Raw genomic sequence first — 20,927 nt, 5'->3', positions numbered from 1 at the left:
ATTGAATGACAGAATGGTTTGGGCTGGAAGGGACCTTAAGGTCCACCCAGTGCCAGCCCTGCCATGGCAGGGACACCTCCCACTGTCCCAGGGAGATCAACACAGCCCCAAATCCCCAGCAGAGACTGAAACAGGGTGGAATTTTCACTCCTGTTGCAAACAGGTAGAGAAGTTACTAAAGAAAGGCCTCATAAAATCAGGCCTGCTCTGTTAAATGAATATCCAGCCTGACACTTCTCCCAAGTGCAGTTTGCAAGTTCTCATACAAAATCAGCTTGAGAAATAAAGTTCATTAACACAACAACCTATTCCTAGGGTGAAAAACAAGTGCACCTGGATAAACAATAAGATCTGTCCCACGAGAATTAGTAGAAAAAAATGTGTAAACTAACTAAAACCACAGAAGTTTGATAGATGTGCAAAATACCATGGACTGACCAATGAACTGAGTGTGAATTGTCAACCAACAGGATCTGATAAAATAATGATAATAATGATAATGATGATAATGATGATAATGATGATAATGATAATAATGATAATGATGATTATAATGATGATGATGATAATAATAATAATAATAATAATAATAATAATAATAATAATAAATTATCTACACAATAAAGATTTGGCTTTTCCTGCATGAAGAAAAATGGACTCCTAGCTCATTTATTGCATCACATTTCTTTCCCCCCTCTCCTCTGGTTACAAGAGAGCAGAGTGCTCTGCCTGCCACACACAGAAAAAAGGCAAATTCTTCAGGGCACGGAGCTCAGAGGGAACATTTCATTACAAAGGCATCCTACAGAAGTCACATATGGAACAACCTCGGCCACAAACTGCAATTACAACCCCAGCTCTGCTTTAACAGAATTATTAGAGCTGAACTAAAATGCTGTTATCCACCTCTTGGAAATGTTATTACTGAGCCCAGATTACATCACCCCGAGAAGGGCAGACAGGGACTGGCGTGGACAGACTTCTGCAAGATGCACAGAGATGTGACCTCAGCCTGGCCACAAACTGCCCTGCAGGGGGAAAGGAGCCCTGCACCCAGGGAGGAGCCCTCACATCCCCAGCACAGACATTGCCAGACAGATCCCTGCAGGAAAAGGAAAAAAAATGTTCCATTTTGGAGGATCCACAGCTTCTGGTGCTGCTCATTTCTGCTGGAGTGATTCTTTGGGGCTGATCCCCACACAACAGAGCTGCAGTGATCCTTTTGGGATTGTTTTACACATAACAGAGCAGGAGTGATCCTTTTGGGGCTGTTTTACACACAACAGAGCTGCAGTGATCCTTTTGGGGTTGTTTTACACATAACAGAGCTGCAGTGATCCTTTTGGAGCTGCTTTACACATAACAGAGCTGCAGTGATCCTTTTGGGATTGTTTTACACACAACAGAGCTGGAGTGATCCTTTTGGGGTTGTTTTACACATGACAAAGCTGGACTGATCCTTTTGGATTGTTTTACACACAACAGAGCTGGAGTGATCCTTTTGGGATTGTTTTACACACAACAGAGCTGGAGTGATCCTTTTGGATTCTTTTACACATAACAGAGCTGCAGTGATCCTTTTGGGGCTGTTTTACACACAACAGAGCTGCAGTGATCCTTTTGGGGCTGTTTTACACACAACAGAGCTGCAGTGATCCTTTTGGGGCTGTTTTACACGACTGACCCTTTTACACATGAGCACTGCCTCTTTCTTCCTCACAAAGCACCCAACTGAGCCCAGCTCCCTTCTCACCACTACCCCACTCTGTTATAGCATCTTCTCCTCATTGCTTGCAGCTGTGGCCTGTTCAAGCCAGGCCTGCTCCTGATCTTTGCTAATTGGCCCAGCTGCAGCTCCTCAGGGGTAAGATGACTTTCTACACTATCTTGATTTTCATATATTCTGTCCCCCTCCACCTCTCTAAACGGGATTCCAGCAGCAGCAGCAGCTCCCTGTGCCCTGCTTTGGGATGGAGCCCAGGAGTGGCTGCTCCAGGCCCTGTCCCCTCCCTGTACACTCTGTACCCCTGGAACTGAGCTCAGGGGCTGGGGAGCAGAGCCAGGCTGTGCTGTTTCTGCTGGAATCTCATTTACAGAGGCTCTGATATTCCCCTCCTAATTAATTTGTTCTGTTCGCCTGCGACCGAACTGGCTTTTGTTCTTCGGGAGCTCCTCAAAAATTAGCTGCAATACCTGCTGGAATTTCATTATTTAGGCTAAGGAAGGTGATTGAGGGCACGAGGAGAGCTGATCAAACGTCCCAGGCTTCAAGGGTATCAGCAGAAGGGAGGCAGAACCTGGAGGGAGAACATTGATGAGTGACTGTCCCAGCAGGGATTGAAGGCTGAGATAAACATTCCCTGATATCAGAGAGCCTTTGGGGGGTCAGCTGTGCACCCCTAAAGTGTTGGGGTCCCTCGCTGCTCACAGTGACCCTGAGAAAAGCTGGAAAGTCTCTTTTCCCAGCCTGGTGCTTGAAGAAGGAGTCAGGGCTCTTCATTTCTCAGTCTCAAGGTTGTTTATTGTTTCTTATCTATAAAATTCTTTCTCCTGCCCTGCCCAGGCCCATGCAGGAGGACAGACAGAGGCACTGTGCCTGCCCCTGGGCAGTGTTATGTCTTTATACTAAAAACTACCTGTACAATGTTTACAATTACTTTCCAATTGCTATCAGCTGTGTTAGACAGTGAGCTTCTACTCTAAACCAATCCAAAAGTGCCACCATCACAGCAGAAGATGGAGGCCAAGAAGAAGAAGGAGAAAGGCTGGACATGCCCAGATCCCTCCATCTTGCCCCCTGAACCCCCATTCTAAAAACCCCAAAATCTACTTTTCCACCCTGTCATAACTTCACTATCATTCTATTTAATTTTTCGTGGCTTGCAGATCTTCATCCAAGGTTGGTGATTTGCTCCATGGGTCATAATCAAACCCACGGGGGCATCCTGGGCTCTGTGCCAGGGTCTCTGAGCCCCCTGGCAGGGGTTTGGGCACTCAGGACAGCCAGAGGGATGTGCTGGGTCCTGACACTAAGGCTGCCCAGGTCTGCCTCAGACACCATTGCAGGGAAACTGGGTGTGCACATCACCCCTGGCCCTGTGTGGCAGCTCTGGATCCTCCCAATGCCCTGGGGGGCTGAGGGGGGCCAGGCTGCAAGGGGAGCATCCCCCAGCACTGATCTCTGCCAGGATCAGCTGGATCCAGAGCCTGGGACCACAAATCCCAGCTCCCAGTGGGACACCTGAGCCACCCAGGCGGCTGAATATGGGGGGAGGCAGGAATTGGGAGATCCTGGGGTAAACTTTGACAGGAATTCTGTAAAACGACACAATTCCCTGCTAAATATGAGGGAGATTCAGGAATTGGGGGGTCTGGGGACAAACTTCACAGGAATTCTGTAAAACTGCACAATTCCCTGCTAAATATGAGTGGGATTCAGGAACTGGGAGATCTTGGGCTAAATTTCACAAGAATTCTGAAAAGCTGCACAATTCCCTGCTAAATATGAGAAGGATTCAGGAACTGGGAGATCTTGGGGCAAACTTCACAGGAATTCTGTAAAACTGCACAATTCCCTGCTAAATATGAGGGAGATTCAGGAATTGGGAGATCTTGGGGCAAACTTCACAAGAATTCTGAAAAGCTGCACAATTCCCTGCTAAATATTAGTGGGATTCAGGAACTGGGCGATCTTGGGGTAAACTTCACAGGAATTCTGTAAAACTGCACAAAATTTCCCTGCTAAATATGAGGGAGATTCAGGAACTGGGAGATCTTGGGCTAAATTTCACAAGAATTCTGAAAAGCTGCACAATTCCCTGCTAAATATGAGAAGGATTCAGGAACTGGGGGATCTTGGGGCAAACTTCACAGGAATTCTGTAAAACTGCCCAAAATTTCCCTGCTAAACATGGAGGGGATCCAGGAATTGGGGGGCCTTGGGCCAAACTTTTCAGGAATTGGGTAAAACTGCACAATTCCCTGCTAAATATGAGAAGGATTCAGGAACTGGGGGATCTTAAGGCAAACTTTACAGAAATAGTGTAAAAACTGCACAATTCCTGGCTAAATATGGGGGGATCCAGGAATTGGGAGGGGGGGTCTTGGGGCAAATTTCACAGGAATTCTGTAAAACTGCACAAAATTTCCCTGCTAAACCTGAGGGGGATTCAGGAATTGGGGGATTCTTGGACCCAACTTTGACAGGAATTGTGTAAAACTGCACAATTGCAGCAGTGTCTGTGCCTCAGCCCGAGAGCTGGGAAATGGTGATAACACTGATTTTCTCAGCTGGGCCTTGGGAGCCTCCTTATGAATATTTATGAAGTTCTCTGTTTATAATTGTGAGTAAATAAATGGGTGTGTGGAATTCACAGTCCAAGGATGAGAGCTGCTCTGTTTCACACCCTCCAAGGAATCATTCACGGTTCCTGCTCTCCTCTGGAAGGAAAGGATTTGGGAAGCACAACTCCAAAAACCATCTCAAAGGGAGCTGCAATCAGGAGAGAAAAGCCAGGACTTGAGGGGCAAATCCTGCTGAGGTCAGGAAAGGCAGGGAAAAGCTCTTGGCAGAACTTCCTGTGCCTGTGGGAGTTTATGAAGTGCTGAAGTGCCCAGATCCTTTCTTAAATCATTTTGAGAGGGGACAGCGTGCTCAGAGACTCAGAATCTTTTGGGATTTTACCCACTCATTCCCTGTGGTACCTGTGGGGGGTTTGGGAACCTGCTGGGAATGCTCCTGGTTGTTTTCGTGCATCTTCCTCCCCTCTTTGTCCTGAGCAGCAGCTGTGCATGGCCTTGTCCTTCTGTCCCTGCCCTTGTTCCCAGCTCAGCAGCCAGATAAAAGTTCCCATTCCCAATGAAGCCATGGGGTGATGGCAAGGCAGCTGACACAGGACTAAATTCCCTTCCAAGCCAGCCTTTCCAGGGTTCCATGACCCTTTCCTGGATGCCTGGCCCATGGTGGTCAGAGCTGGCCATGCCCTGCAGCTCCTCCTGTCCCTGTCTGTCCCTCTGGTCACACCCAGCCAGCCCAGCACGACTGCTCCAGGCAGCCTCTGTCCCCATGGTCCCACCACCTTCCCTTCACCTGGAAAATAAAATGTGACATTCCCATGGGAATGCTGCCCTGCCTGTGCTGTCCCCATGGTCCCACCACCTTCCCTTCACCTGGGAAAATAAAATGTGACATTCCCATGGGAATGATGCCCTGCCCACCTCTGTTCCCACATGGACACCCATTCATTCACCTGAACCTGCAGCTGGAAAAATAAAATGTGACATTCCCAGGGGAATGCTGCCCTGCACACCTCTGTCCCCATGGTCCCACCAACTTCCCTTCACCTGGAAAATAAAATGTGACATTCCCAGGGGAATGCTGCCCTGCACACCTCTGTCCCCACATGGACACCCATTCATTCACCTGAACCTGCAGCTGGAAAGAGGAAAATGTGACATTCCCACGGGGATGATGCCCTGCCCGTGCTGTCCCCCATGGTCCCACCACCCTTCCCTTCACCTGGGAAAACAAAATGTGACATTCCCACGGGAATGCTGCCCTGCCCCTGCTGTCAGGAGGTGGAGAGGAGCTAAATCACACCGGGCAGCCACTGATGGATGATGGCACCCAAAATTAAGCTGAGGGATATTTATCTTTTCCTGCCCTCAGACCAACCCTCACCGGACAGAGCTGTGTCCAGCTGCCCTTTGGTGTTCACTGGACAGAGCTGTGTCCAGCTGCCCTTTGGTGTTCACTGGACAGAGCTGTGTCCAGCTGCCCTTTGGTGTTCACTGGACAGAGCTGTGTCCAGCTGTCCCTCAGACTGACCCTCACTGGACAGAGCTGTGTCCAGCTGCCCTTTGGACTGGTGTTCACTGGACAGAGCTGTGTCCAACTGTCCCTCAGACTGACCCTCACTGGACAGAGCTGTGTCCAGCTGTCCCTCAGACTGACCCTCACTGGACAGAGCTGTGTCCAGCTGTCCCTCAGACCAGCCCTCACTGGACAGATCTGTGTCCAACTGTCCCTTTGGTGTTCACTGGACAGAGCTGTGTCCAGCTGCCCCCAGACTGACCCTCACTGGACAGAGCTGTGTCCAGCTGCCCTTTGGTGTTCACTGGACAGAGCTGTGTCCAGCTGCCCCCAGACTGACCCTCACTGGACAGAGCTGTGTCCAGCTGCCCTTTGGTGTCCACTGGACAGAGCTGTGTCCAGCTGTCCCTCAGACTGACCCTCACTGGACAGAGCTGTGTCCAGCTGCCCTGCAGGGCTGGTTTTGCTCCCCTCCCTTAGAAGAGCCTTCAGGGCAGCCACCAGGCCACCTTTCCTTTTGGACTATTTTCTGTTTGGCTGGATTTCTAATGCCAGAATAATTACTTAGGAAAATTCCTTAATCAAGAGCACATTTGTGGAGGTAATGAGCAAATGGGTCAAGGAGAGCAGCGTGCCTTAGGAGCAGGAGCAGCTTCCCTGAGCAGCTCAGCGCTGGTGGCTGCAGGGAGCAGGGCTGGCCTGTCCTGGGCAGGATTCACAGCCCCCAGAGGAACACCTGGGCTCTGTCCCGTGTCTCTGCATCCCTCAGGGAGGCTCCCAGAGGGAGGAGCCACCCTCTGAGTGCTGCTGCTGTGCCCAGAGTGGCTGCAGGGTCCCCAGGGTGTGTGTGACCGTGGTCACAGGGGTCTGAGGATGAGGGAAGAGATGAGGATCTGACTCCATGTTTCACAAGGCTGATTTATTATTTTATAATATATATTATAGTAAAACTATACTAAAAGAATAGAAGAAAGGATTTCCTCAGAAGGCTGGCTAAGAATAGAAAGGAATGAATAACAGAGGCAGCTGTCTTAGACTCTCTGTCTGAGCCAGCTGGGCTGTGATTGGCCATTAATTAGAAACAACCACATGAGCCCAATCCCAGATGCACCTGTTGCATTCCACAGCAGCAGATAACCATTGGTTCCATTTTGTTCCTGAGGCCTCTCAGCTTCTCAGGAGTTAAAAATCCTAAGGAAAAGATTTTCCTGGAAAGATGTCTGGGACAGGAGTGAGCTGGGGCACAGCAGAGCCACCTGAGCCTGTCCCACAGCTCTGGGGAGCCCAGGCCGTGCTGAGGGGAGGGATGGGGGCACTGGTGGGGGTCAGTGCCAGCCCCGGCCCTGTGGCCAGGGGTGCCCTCAGGAGCGGGGCACAGGAGCTGTGGCCAACTGCAGGCGCCCCAGGTGGCAGAGGGCAGTGCAATCAAAGCTCATCAACAATTCAGGAGCCAGTGAAACATTCATGGCCTGGCGGCTGCTGCGAGGTGAATATTTCATCAGCTGCAGCAAGGATCACTGTGACAATCATGTTGGAGTGATGTTCACAGGTGTCACCTGCCACTGAGCACAGGGCTGGGAGCTCCTGTGCCACCAGAGAGGATCCCCGTGGAGGGACCAGGGCTGGCAGCTCCCCCAGGGTGGGCTGCTGTCCTAGGGGGACGTTGTGTCCCCATTTGTGTGTTCTGTTTATGCTGGATATTGTGTTCTGTGCCTCCAGGACTGGCAGCGTAGGTGGGACAGGACAGCTGCTCCAGCTGTGCCACACCTGGAGCCCTGCAGAGCCTCTGGGATGGGCAGCAAGGAGGAGAAACACGCAGAGAGCAGCCTCAGAGGGAGAGAACAGCTCTGGCTCTGTGCTCTGGGGCTGCCAGGGGGTGCAGAGGGGACAGAGCTCCTGGGGCTCTGGGGACAGGGGACTCTGCTCTGGGACAGCACCCAGGGGATGGCTGGGGCTGGGAATGGGGAGTCTGGGATGGATTTAGGGAAAGGTTCTTCCCCAGAGGGTGCTGGGCTCCCCAGGGAATGGGCACAGCCCCGAGGCTGCCAGGAACGCCCAGGATGGGATTGTTTTTGGGGTTTGGGATGGATTTAGGGAAAGGCTCTTCCCCAGAGGGTGCTGGGCTCCCCAGGGAATGGGCACAGCCCTGAGGCTCCCAGGAACGCCCAGGATGGGGCTGGTTTTGGGGTTTGGGATGGATTTAGGGAAAGGTTCTTCCCCCAGAGGTGCTGGCACTGCCCAGGTTCCCCAGGGAATGGGCACAGCCCATGGAATTCTACAATTCCATGATTCTACAATTCCATGATTCTGTGACTCCATGATTCTACAATTCCATGATTCTATGACTCCATGATTCTACAATTCCGTGATTCTACAATTCCGTGATTCTACAATTCCATGATTCTCTGACTCCATGATTCTACAATTCCATGATTCTCTGATTCCATGATTCTCCAATTCCATGATTCTACAATTCCATGATTCTGTGACTCCATGATTCTACAATTCCATGATTCTACAATTCCATGATTCTACAATTCCATGATTCTGTGACTCCATGATTCTGTAATTCTGCAATTCTACAATTCCATGATTCTCTGACTCCATGATTCTACAATTCCATGATTCTACAATTCCATGATTCTACAATTCCATGATTCTGTAATTCTGCGATTCTACAATTCCATGATTCTACAATTCCATGATTCTCTGACTCCATGATTCTACAATTCCATGATTCTACAATTCCATGATTCTGTGACTCCATGATTCTGTAATTCTGCGATTCTACAATTCCATGATTCTCTGACTCCATGATTCTACAATTCCATGATTCTACAATTCCATGATTCTGTGACTCCATGATTCCGTAATTCTGCGATTCTACAAAGGCTGCCAGAGCTCCTGGAGCCTTTGGGGAGGCCCAGGGTGGGATTGTTGGGGGTCTGGGCAGGGCCAGGGGCTGGACTCACAATCCCTGTGGCTCCAGCTCAGGGGATTCTCAGGTTCCCTGCATTCCTGCTGTTGGCAGACACTGAAAGCCACGTTCTGGATATTCAATATTTACCCCAGTGGTTTTGGGAGGGGCCTCTCTGAGCCCTGGGGCAGTGCTGGGACTGGCAGTGCTGGAACATCTGTGGGGGGCTCTTTTAGAGAGCAGCTCTTACCCACAGAAGTGATTTACCAGCAGAGATAGAGGTGCTGGCACAGCTGACAAGCCAGGGACAGATTTGGGGAGGGAGCTGCAAAAGGCCAGCCACATATTTCAGAGTTATTTTCCTGAGGAGGATTTGATGAGATGTGAACTTCATTATTTGCTAATGTTGCAGCACAGAGCCTTGTCCAAAGCCCAGGAGAGTCAGAAGGAATCTTTCCATTAACTTCACTGATTGTAAGTGAGATTGTGACAGATGTACTCCTTTTCCCTTCCTCCTCAAATATTTTAAATCAAACAGCACGAGCTGCTGTGTCCTTTCCTGGAGGAGGGCATTGCTCCCTCTCAGGGCTGCTCCAACAAATAACCCTGGGGAGCCTTTCAGGCCAGAGGGGCTGAGGGTATTAAAGCTTCAGGGAAGGGGAAGTGAGGCAAGAACCACTCAATTCCCAACGTGGCTGAAGGGCCAGAAGGAAACAGAGCCTGCACCAAGGATAGAAGTTGTTTGCAGACAATAAAATCATCTCCAGCATGAGGCAAACCTTCCTGCTCTGTGCCAGCTGAGAGAAAACCTCCACAAAATGCCCTTAGCACGTTCCAGAAGGAGGGGATGCCCTCCCAGAGCCCCTGGCCACTGCTCTGCTGGGGGCTGGGGCACCTCCTGCACTGGCACCTGCAGTGAAACAGTGAGACCCCCACCAAAGGAAAGGGTTGGCATTGACTCCATTGACTCAGGATGCTGGACAGTTGCTTTATTCAATTATATTACATTGTGCTATACTGGATTGAAGAATACTAAAGAATTCTAAAGAAAAACCTGTGACTGTCTGAGACAGCCAGGACACAGCACTGAGTGATTGGCCAAGGAATCAAAGCAATCCTCAGCAGAATCCAAGTGACAAATCCCTCTCAGTGAACAATCTCCATAACACATTCCACACGTGCAAAAACAACAGGAGCAGCAAGTAGAGATAAGAATTTTCTCTTCTCTCTGTGCTTCTCCAGGAGAAAAACCCTGAGAGAGAATTATGTCTCTGTTCAGAGAATGTGAATGGCACTGGCACCCTCTGCAAGCTGAGCTGGTCCATGGCGAGGGTCCCTGAGAGCCCCCAGAGCCCCTGGCCACTGCTCTGCTGGGGGCTGGGGCACCTCCTGCACTGGCACCTGCAGTGAAACAGTGAGACCCCCACCAAAGGAAAGGATTGGCATTGACTCCATTGACTCAGGATGCTGGACAATTGCTTTACTAAACTACATTACATTATACTATACTGGATTAAAGAATACTGTACTACTATTAAAGAATACTAAAGAAAAACCTGTGACTGTCTGAGACAGCCAGGACACAGCACTGAGGTGTTTTTGATTCCTTTTGCCAAGGAATCAAAGCAATCCTCAGCAGAATCCAAGTGACAAATCCCTCTCAGTGAACAATCTCCATAACACATTCCACACGTGCAAAACAACAGGGGCAGCAGGTAGAGATAAGAATTTTCTCTTCTCTCTGTGCTTCTCCAGGAGAAAAACCCTGAGAGAGAATTATGTCTCTGTTCAGAGAATGTGAATGGCACTGGCACCCTCTGCAAGCTGAGCTGGTCCAGGCCAAGGGTCCCTCAGACCCCACAGTCACTGCTCTGGTGGGGGCTGTGGCCCCTGGGCCCCTCTGCAGTTCACTGCTCCAGGTGACAATGCCAAGGATAAAGCAGCCAGCCCTTGCTCCAGGACATTTTTGTGCAGTTTAAAGTGAAAATAACCCAGCTGGGGACTAGAGGAAGCTGATAGTGATGGAGGCAGAGCATGGATTGAGTTGCAATATCTGGGCAGGGGTCCAGCAAGAGGGGAGGGGAGTTTGCTGATTCTGGCACACTCTAATGGAGCTCTGCTTGCAGCTCCTCACCTCTGTTTACACTCCATGGAGTGTGATAGGATCAGCAATCAGGAGCCAGGAGAGGCCCAGCACACACAATGTGCTCATAAAGATTTCATTCTTCACCGTGTCAAAAAGCAACTTTCTGGAGGCCAATTTAATTGTTGTCAATACCAGTTGCAAATTGGCCTTAACATTTTAAATTGATGTTTTCTGTAAACTGCCCTGATTAATGGAAGAAAAAGATTGTGTTTCTGCCTTTCTCCTGAAGATCTAATGGAGGTAACAAACAATAATTGATCTGGCAGGACACGGAGAGGCAAACAGGGAGGCTCAGACCTGCTACAGAAATGATTTTACCTCTCCACAGATACAGAATGGCACAGCTCTTAGACACAGCTGTGGGCTGGCTTGGCTTTGCTCCTGAGGAAACTCTCAGCAGCTTTAACTGAAGTTCCTTAACTGCAGGCAGAGGAGTTTGGCTTTGGGGGAAGGCACCGAGAACCTGGAATGAGCCTGGATCCCCAGGGCTTTAGGGGGAGATTTTGGTAACCTGGAATGAACCTGGATCCCCCTGGCCTTTAGGAGAGGGCACTGATAAACCAGAGGAAATCTAGAATTCCCTTGGGCTTTGGGAAAGGCATTGATCACCTGGAATGAACCTAGATCCCCTGGGCTTTAGAAAATATATTGATAACCTGGAATGAGCCTGGATCCCCAGGGCTTTAGGGGGAGATTTTGGTAACCTGGATCCCCAGGGCTTTAGGGGGAGATTTTGATAACCTGGAATGAACCTGGATCCCCAGGGCTTTGGGAAAAGGCGTTGATAACCTGGAAGGAATCTGGATCCCTTGGGCTTTGGGGGAAGGCACTGATAATCCAGAATTAATCTGGATCCTCTAGGCTTTAGGGGAAGCTTCTGATAACCTGGAGGGAATCTGGAATTCCCTGGGCTTTGGGAAAGGCACTGATCACCTGGAATGAACCTGGATCCCCCTGGCCTTTAGGAGAAGGCACTGATAAACCAGAGGGAATCTAGAATTCCCTTGGGCTTTGGGAAAGGCATTGATAACCTGGAAGGAATCTGGATCCCTTGAGCTTTGGGGGAAGGCACTGATAATCCAGAATTAATCTGGATCCCCTGGGCTTTAGGGGAAGCTTCTGATAACCTGGAGGGAATCTGGATTCCCTGGGCTTTGGGAAAGACATTGATAACCTGAAGTAAACCTGGATTTCCTGGGCTTTGGGGGAAAGCACTGATAACCTGGAGTGAACCTGGATCCACTGAGCTTAAAAAAAAAATAAAATAAATCTGTTGCCATAGTAACCCCCAGTTTGCAGATACCACCTGGCTGATAAGCGCCCTGCTGGCCTTGAGGCTCTGGGCCTGCTCTGGGCCCAAGGAAGGCTCAATCCACCCAAACTCTTGGAGAGGCACCTGGTGCTTGTCCCAAGGCTCTGTGTGCTGCTGCTGGGTGGCTCCTGCTGGTGTCATTTTCCTCCATCCCCTCCTCTGTTTCCCCACAACACACAGACTTTCTGAGTTATCCCTTCAATCTTTTTTTTTCACATTTATCACTTGTTAGCTGCTTTAGCACACGAGCCCCTGCCATCACTCACGGGGGATATTTGGGTGTGAGGCACCAGGAATTACTGCAAATGTTGCTGCTCTCCAGCCCCCACCAAGCTCACTGGCAGATAAATCTGCAGATAAATCCCCAGATAAATCTGCACTGGGGATGTTTTGTTGTCTCCTGTGCCTTAGTGGGGCAGAGCTTTCCCAGGGGTTCTTTTACACAGATTACCCTGAAACTGCCCAGCTCAGGGGAAGGCTCAGGAGAGCAGAACAAACCAATACCCAGGGTGAAGCTGAGGGAGCCCAGGCTGTGTCCCTGGGCAGCCAAACCTCCCCCAGGTGAACACCCCCAACCCTGGCAGCCCTGCAAGGGCGAGGCTGGTGCCCAAAACAGCAAAGTGAGGGAAAGATAAACAAATAAATATTTGTAGCAGTTGCACAGATCCATCTGGAGCAGGGGCAGGTGAGGTGTTGGCACTCCAGCTCCTTCTCCTGCTTTTCCAATCCCTTCTCCTGAGTGCCTGGGGTCTAAAGCTGCTTGGGACAGCAGCCCCAAATGCCCAGGGACAGCAGCCCCAAATGCCCAGGGACAGCAGCCCCAAATGCCCAGGGAGGCTGGAAGCTCTGCCTGAGGACACAGGACTGGAGGAGCATCTCTGTGCAGCCATGGCCAAAGTGAGGATCCTAAATCCCTCACCCCACAGCGCAGCTGGTGTCCAAGGTGAGGATCCTAAATCCCTCACCCCACAGAGCAGAGCAATGGTGTCCAAGGTGAGGATCCCAAATCCTCCACAGAGCAGAGCAGTGGTGTCCACGGTGAGGATCCCAAATCCTCCACAGAGCAGAGCAGTGATGTCCAAGGTGAGGATCCTAAATCCCTCACCCCACAGAGCAGAGCAGTGATGTCCAAGGTGAGGATCCTAAATCCCACACCCCACAGAGCAGAGAAGTGGTGTCCAAGGTGAGGATCCCAAATCCTCCACAGAGCAGAGCAATGGTGTCCAAGGTGAGGATCCTAAATCCCACACCCCACAGAGCAGAGCAGTGGTGCCCAAAGTGAGGATCCCAAATCCCTTACCCCACAGCGCAGCTGGTGTCCAAGATGAGGATCCCAAATCCTCCACAGAGCAGAGCAGTGGTGTCCAGGGTGAGGATCCCAAATCCTCCACAGAGCAGAGCAGTTTTGCCCTCTCAGCTCCCCCACCCTCTGGGATCCTCCCCTTGGCAATGACATTCCAGGACACCGCGCATTCCTTCCCCTGGGAATGTTCTGAGGAAGGAGCTCTGGCGTTTTGGGGTGGCCCAGAACAGGCATCATTAACCCTTTGGGGGTTTCCTCAGAGGTACTGGGGCTCCCCATGCCAGGGATGCGCTGGCAGGAGCACAGATGGGGCAGCTCTGACTCGCCCCAGCTCCCACAAACCCTCCCAGTTCCAAAGCTGCTCCTGTTCCTCTCCTGTCAAATGCCAGGCAATGGCAAGAAGAGCACGGAGACAGCAGAGCCCCGTTCCTGGAACATCCTGGGCGTTTTCCAGGTGCTTTCCCTCATTCCTCACCCACCCGCACCTTGAGCAGTTTCTCACACCAAGCGCAGGGGCTGGAAAGGGCCGGGGATCGTTTTCCACCTGCTTTGTATTGCCCTGAGAAGCTGAGAACGACAGCACAGAGTGCGAGCAGCAGGGGCTGGGAGCCTCGCACACATTCCACACACAGACCCTGGCAAATCAATCCCAGCAGTGCTGGGGATCGGGGGAGAAGCTGGATGATTCCAGCAAGGAGGAGAGGAGGGGTTTGGAGCAGAGCCCAGCCGGTCTGGGGAAAGGGAGAGAGCAGAAGGGGGAAAGAGGGATGAGGGCACTGAAACCCTGGGGGAAGTTGGGCCACCCGGGGTTTAGGAAAGGCAGTGATAACCTGGAATAAACCTGGGTCACCTGGGCTCTGGGGGAAGGCACTGAGAGCCTGGAATGAATCTGGAATTCCCTGGGCTTTGGGGGAAGGCAGTGAGAACCTGGAATGAATCTGGAATTCCCTGGGCTCTGGGGGAAGGCAGTGAGAGCCTGGAATGAATCTGGAATTCCCTGGGCCTTGGGGGAAGGCAGTGATAACCTGGAATGAATCTGGAATTCCCTGGGCCTTGGGGGAAGGCAGTGATAGCCTGGAATGAATCTGGAATTCCCTGGGCTCTGGGGGAAGGCAGTGAGAACCTGGAATGAATCTGGAATTCCCTGGGCTCTGGGGGAAGGCACTGATAGCCTGCAGGGAATCTGGAATTCCCTGGGATTTATGGGCAGGTTCTGATAACCTGGATCCCCTGGGGTTTAGGAAAGACACTGATAACCTGGAATGAATCTGGATCATCTGGGCTTTAGGGGAAGGCACTGAAAACCTGGAGGGAATTTGGACCTCTTGGGCTCTAGGGGAAGGTTCTGGACCTGGATCCCCTTGGGCTTTGGGGGAAGGCACTGATGAACCAGAATGAACCTGGATCCCCAGGGCTTTGGGAGAAGCTTCTTATAACCTGGATCCTCTGAGTTTTGGGGGAAGGTTCTGATAAACCAGAATGAACCTGCATCCCCTGGGCTTTGGGGGAAGGCATTGATGAACCAGAATGAACCTGCATCCCCTGGGCTTTGGGGGAAGGCACCGATGAACCAGAATGAACCTGGATCCCCTGGGCTTTAGGAAAGGGCAGAGCCCTGCTGAGCCCGTGGGGAGCAGGGCCAGGGGCACAGAGCCCTTTCCCCATGTGCTGCTCAGGCTGGAAGTGCTCCCCACGCTGCCCTGGGCTCTCCTGGAGATGTTTGCCACAATTCCCATGAAGATTTAAGGCCTGCCCTGCATTTGTTCACGTTCAGAAGGAGCTCAGAATGCGCCTCTGGGTGCGAGGCACTGCTGAAAGCAGCACTTTGAATGCCTCCATCCCTGGAACATCCTGACTCAAGCTGCTCATTAAAAGCCTTCCCCAGATAGATCAGGCTAATCAGAGCCCTGGCCTGTGCTGTTTGCTGCATTCCAAGTGGGGATCCTGGCCACGAGCTCTTCTCCACACCTGCTGCAGGTCCCAGCACAGGTGAGGAGCAGATTTTAACCCTGGGCAAAGTGTCCTGTGCTCAGCCCTCCCCTGGCACCTCTGGGGCTGGATCCAGAGCAGTGCATCCCTGGACCCAGAGCAGTGCATCCCCTGGACCCAGAGCAGTGCATCCCCTGGACCCAGAGCAGTGCAGAGGCAATGGATATTCTGAAAATGAAGAGGCCAACAGAGTATACAGAATATAAATCTAGGCCAGAGTCTTGTGGTGGTGTTTGAGGGTCCTCAGGATGAGGGAAGAGATGAGAATCTTGACTCCATGTTTCAGAAGACTGATACATTATATTATATCATATTATATCATATTATATCATATTATATCATATTATATCATATTATATCATATTATATCATATTATATCATATTATATCATATTATATTACTACACTAAAGAAAGAGAAAGGAGACATCAGAAGGCTAGAAAAGAAATGATAATAAAAACCCGTGACTGACCCGAGTCCTGACACAGCTGGACTGGGATTGGTCATTAAGTCAACACAATTCACATGGAAGCAATCAAAGATGCACCTGCTGGTGAACCATCTCCAGCCCACATTCCAAGCAATCTGATAATCACTGTTTACATTTATTTTCTGAGGCTTCGCAGCTTCCCAGGAGAAAAATCCTGGCAAAAGGATTTTCATAAAATCTGTCAGTGACCCCAAAGTGTGTGCCACACACAGCCTGAACCCCAACCACCCCAAACTCTGTGCCCACAGGGACACCCTGGCACAGAGCAGCTGGGGCTGCCCCTGGATCCCTGGCAGTGCCCAAGGCCAGGCTGGACACTGGGGCTGGGAGCACCTGGGACAGGGGAAGGTGTCCCTGGGACAGGGGAAGGTGTCCCTGGGACAGGGGAAGGTGTCCCTGCCATGGCAGGGGTGGAGTGAGATGAACTTTGAGGTCCCTCCCACCCCAAACCCCTCTGGTTCTCCCCGAGGTGCTCATCAGTGGATTTTCACCTGTGGGTGCAGATGAGCCCCTCTGGGTGCCCTGCAGGGACAGCACCTGTGTCCCTTGTCCCTGTCCCTCCTGGAGCTGGCAGTGACCGTGGCACTGAGCTGGGGACACCCTGCAGCCCCAGGGGTGGCACGTGCCACACTCCCTGCCATCCTCTGCCCCTGCATCCCTGGCAGTGCCCAGGGCCAGGCTGGACACTGGGGCTGGGAGCTCCTGGGGCAGTGAGAGGTGTCCCTGGGATATGGGAGGTGACCCTGGGACAATGGGAGGATTCCCTGGGGCAATGGGAGGTGTTCCTGGGGCAATGGGAGGTGACCCTGGGATATGGGAGGTGTCCCTGGGATATGGGAGGATTCCCTGGGGCAATGGGAGGTGTTCCTGGGGCAATGGGAGGTGTCCCTGGGATATGGGAGGTGTCCCTGGGATATGGGAGGTGTCCCTGCCATGGCAGGGGTGGGACAGGAGCTTTGCCAAGTCCCTCCCAGCCCAAACCAGCCTGGAATTCCTCTGGAGCAGCAGTGGGACGTGGACTCCTCTCTGTGCCCCCAGCAGGACCTGCCCAGGCTGCCCTGCTGGGCCCTGCAGCTCAGGCACAGCCTGCTCCGTTTGTCACTGTCACCAGAACCATCCTGCCCACGGACACCAGGGCAGCCTCACAGAAAATGAAGCCAAGGTTTATTTAGCAGGACTTAGGGGCACCCTTCCAATTATAAGTTGGGAAACAGAAGCTCCAAGTCAAACAAACACCAGGCTCCATCAGCCCCTGTGCAAGGAGGACAAACCTTCCTGGCTGCTTCTCTCTCCTGCCCTGGGCTCCTCAGTGAGCCACAGCCACCAGCCCTGTGCTGCTTTCCAGCCCTGCAGCTCTGGGCTCCTGGAGCCAATTTGCAGCCCCAGTGAGCAGTGCCTTGCCTGGATCCTGCTATTCCATATTGCTGCCTCTTTTCCCTCCAGCTCTCCCTATTACCTTCTTTTTTTTTTCTTTTTTTTTTTTTAATTTTATTTTTCCTCTTCTTCCCCTTGTTCCTAAAAACAAGCATTGCTGATTTTTTTTCTCCACACCAGGGCTGAGCAGCTCTATTCTATTTAAGATACAACACATCCTTGTTTCCCATACTTGTTTTCCTCTTTTTCCTCAGCTCTCCCCATTTCCCTCTTTTTTTTTCCTTTTAAATTTTCTTTTTCCTTTTATTCCCCTTGTCCCCCAAAACCAAGCATTGCTGATTTTCTACTCCACACCAGGGCTGACCAGCTTTATTCTATTTAAGCTAGAACACGTACTTGTTTCCAAAGTTTTGCTTCTTCCCAACTGAAAGATTCTACCATCCACTCACACAATTTCCTAATCCCAGCAATAATCTAAAATTTAGCTCATAACTGAGCACAGACACCTCAGGCATTGCCCTGCTCTGACCATAAAACATCACAAGCAAACATTACCTGTAAAGCTGCTTTATGAGCTGTGATCTCTGTGAGTGATCAGCTCTGTCTGCTGGGATCTGTGAGCTGATGGTGGCCCCAGCTGAGCCAGGAATGAGTTCTTTGGGGCAATTCTCCCTTCCCAGCTGTGCCAGGGGCTGCTGAGGGCTCAGTCCAGCTGAGCTGTGCTGGCAGAGCTCCCCTTGGTGCCTTTGGGGATCTCTCCTTTTCCTGCACTCCCTGTGATGGCTTTTCCCCCTCACACAGCCCAGCAAACATTACCCCAAGCAGGGGCTGGGTGCTGCTCACATCCTGCCTGTCCCTTCCTGGCCTCTTGTCCCCATCCTCAGGCAGGGCCAGCAGCTCCTGCCCGGGTGCTGTCACTCTGCAGGGTCCCTAATTCCCATTTATTTGGCATTTTCCTGCTTGCTAATTAACTTTTTCTGTTAGTCCAACCACATCATAAGGTGTGATCTGCTCACAGCTCTGTGCTCTGGTCCTTCCCTGCCTCATTCTGCCCCAGAAAGTCTCAAAAACCCCTTGGGATCCTTAGATAACAGGCAGGGGTCCTGCAATCAGCATTTCCCCCCAAAGCTTCCCATTTATCTCCTCTCAGGTTTGAGAGCCTGAGCACAGCCCCTAAGCCAGACCTGCAGCACCCAGCTGGTGCCTCCAGCTGCCAGCCAGGAATTCCTGCTGCCCTTTCCTTCTGCATCCCTGTGCCCTGAGCAGCAGGAGCCAGGCAGGAGACACAGAGCCTCCAGAAGGAGCTAAGGGCACAAAATCCCAGCATTATTCCAGAAAGAGTCAATGGCACAGAATCCCAGCATTATCCCAGAAAGAGTTAATGGCACAGAATTCCAGCATTATTCCAGAAAGAGTTAATGGCATAAAATCCCAGCATTATCCCAGAAAGAGTCAATGGCACAGAATGCCAGCATTACTCCAGAAAGAGTCAATGGCACAGAATCCCAGCATTATTCCGAAAAGAGTCAATGGCACAGAATCCCAGCATTATTCCAGAAGGTGTCAGTGGCACAAAACCCCAGCATTATCCCAGAAAGAGTTAATGGCATAAAATCCCAGCATTATTCCGAAAAGAGTTAATGGCACAGAATGCCAGGATTATTCCAGAAGGAGCTAATGGCACAGAATTCCAGCATTATTCCAGAAGGTGCTAATGGCATAAAATCCCAGCACTATCCCAGAAAGAGTCAATGGCACAGAATCCCAGCACTATCCCAGAAGGTGTCAATGGCACAGAACCCCAGCACTATCCCAGAAGGTGTCAATGGCACAGAATCCCAGCATTACTGAGGCTGGAAAAGGCCTCCAGGAGGATTGAGTCCACCTTGATCCCCACCCTGTCCCCAGCCCAGAGCACTCAGTGCCACCTCCAGGAATTCCCTGGACACTCCAGGGATGGGCACTCCAACCCTCCCTGGGCATTTCCAATCCCTGAGCCCCCTTTCCATGGGGAAATTCCTGCTGTGCCCACCCTGAGCTGCCCTGGCCCAGCCTGAGGCCATTCCCTCTGCTCCTGTCCCTGTTCCCTGGAGCAGAGCCTGACCTGGGGCTGTCCCCTCCTGTCAGGAGCTGTGCAGAGCCAGAATTTGCCCCTGATCCCCCTTTTCTGCAGGCTGAGCCCCTTCCCAGCTCCCTGAGCCCTCAGGACTCATTCTCTGGACCCCTGTCACCCTGAGGGTGATGTCCCAGCTGTCCCTGCTCACTGGCCATAATCCCTCACTCCTCGTGTACCCAAGTGTGGTATTTGCTTCCTCCCAGGATGAAGGAGGAATTGAGAATCTGACTCCATGTTCTTAGAAGGCTCATTATTATATTATATTATATTATATTATATTATATTATATTATATCTATACTAAAACTATACTAAAGAACAGAGAAAGGATCTCACAGAAGGCTTAACAAGATATTAATGAAAAACCTGTGATTCGCCAGGGGCCCAACACAGCTGGACTGTGATTGGTCATTAAGAAAAAAACAATTCACATGTTGGATAAACAATCTCCAAACCACATTCCAAAGCAGCAAAACACAGCAGAAGCAATCAGATAATTATTGTTTTCATTTCTCTCTGAGGGTTCTCAGCTTCCCAGGAGGAAACTCCTGGGCAAAGGGGTTTTTCAGGAAATGTGGCAGAGGGAGCAGCACTTACCTGGGTTGCTCTTGGAGGTGCGTACTGGTGTGTACTGGTTTTTGGAGGAGGTCCTGACTGGGGTGTTCTCTTTGGGGGAGGTATCTATGGCCGAGATTGTCTCTCTTTCACAGTGTCCGATTGGGATTGGTCCCTGCTGCCTTAGGATGTCGGCCAGAGCCCTGGGGAGACAGGAAAAAAAAAGGGGGGAAAAATGTATTTTAACGCAGCTAGAATTCAGTATTTCAGAATAGAACAGAATAGAGTTCAGTGTTTGTACTTGTGAATCCAAAGCAGCTGAGTTCATACCATAAACAGAGGAAAAAAAATGCGACAAAAGCAGTAATAATAAAATATAAAAATATGGCTTAAAAGCTCTGTTTCTTTCTGTGCATCTGCTGCAAGGATTTCCAGGCTTGCCTGGCTATTGTTTGATATCTCATCTGCCCTCTCTAATTCACTTCAGCCCTGGGTTATGGTGCCTCTCCATCATCACAAACTGCTCCTGGCACACAGAGGCTCCATCAGGAGCCCCTGCTGGCCCCAGCCCTGGCACCTCCTCACAGTGACACCAAAACCCCCCCCCTGCCCAGGCCAAACTCCCTTAAAACTGACTGAGACCAGGATCTCCCCACCCTGAAATCCCTGCTCAAACAAAGCTCCAACCCCAGCAGTGCTCGCAGTGGTTTTTAAAGGAGAACCACGAGGCAGAAAAATGGATTAACCAGCTTGCAGGGCTTGATGTCAGCACAGCTCTGAGCCTACCTTGGGCTCTGTGCTCAGCAGGGATTGCTTGCATGGCTGAGCTCTCCCTGCCATTCCCAGGGAAAAGCAATGGCACCCAGTGCCACTGCAGCCAATGGTTTCTCCATGGATACTCCAAGGTTTTTCCC

The 20,927-nt window shown here is 51.0% G+C and overlaps 1 protein-coding gene across 50 annotated transcripts in view; it reads right to left on the bottom strand.

Annotated features, from left to right (window-relative positions):
- SHISA6 (shisa family member 6) overlaps positions 1–20,927 on the bottom strand; it is a 167,257-nt gene that overhangs the window by 135,506 nt on the left and 10,824 nt on the right. For all 50 annotated transcript variants that reach the window (XR_011683350.1, XR_011683352.1, XR_011683349.1 and 47 more), the window contains exon 3: positions 20,056–20,216. Coding sequence is in view for 2 of the 50 variants with exons in the window: in XM_071452709.1 (XP_071308810.1) it covers positions 20,056–20,216 (161 nt within the window). In the remaining 48 variants the exon portion in view is untranslated. The remainder of the gene's footprint in view (positions 1–20,055; positions 20,217–20,927) is intronic.

Source organism: Agelaius tricolor, unplaced genomic scaffold (assembly GCF_023055355.1).
Source record: "Agelaius tricolor isolate 1412-34295 unplaced genomic scaffold, bAgeTri1.0.p SCAF_35, whole genome shotgun sequence".
Taxonomy (NCBI): Eukaryota; Metazoa; Chordata; class Aves; order Passeriformes; family Icteridae; genus Agelaius; species Agelaius tricolor.
Note: the sequence above shows the minus strand (reverse complement) of the source record. Positions and strands in the feature narration are given on the sequence as shown.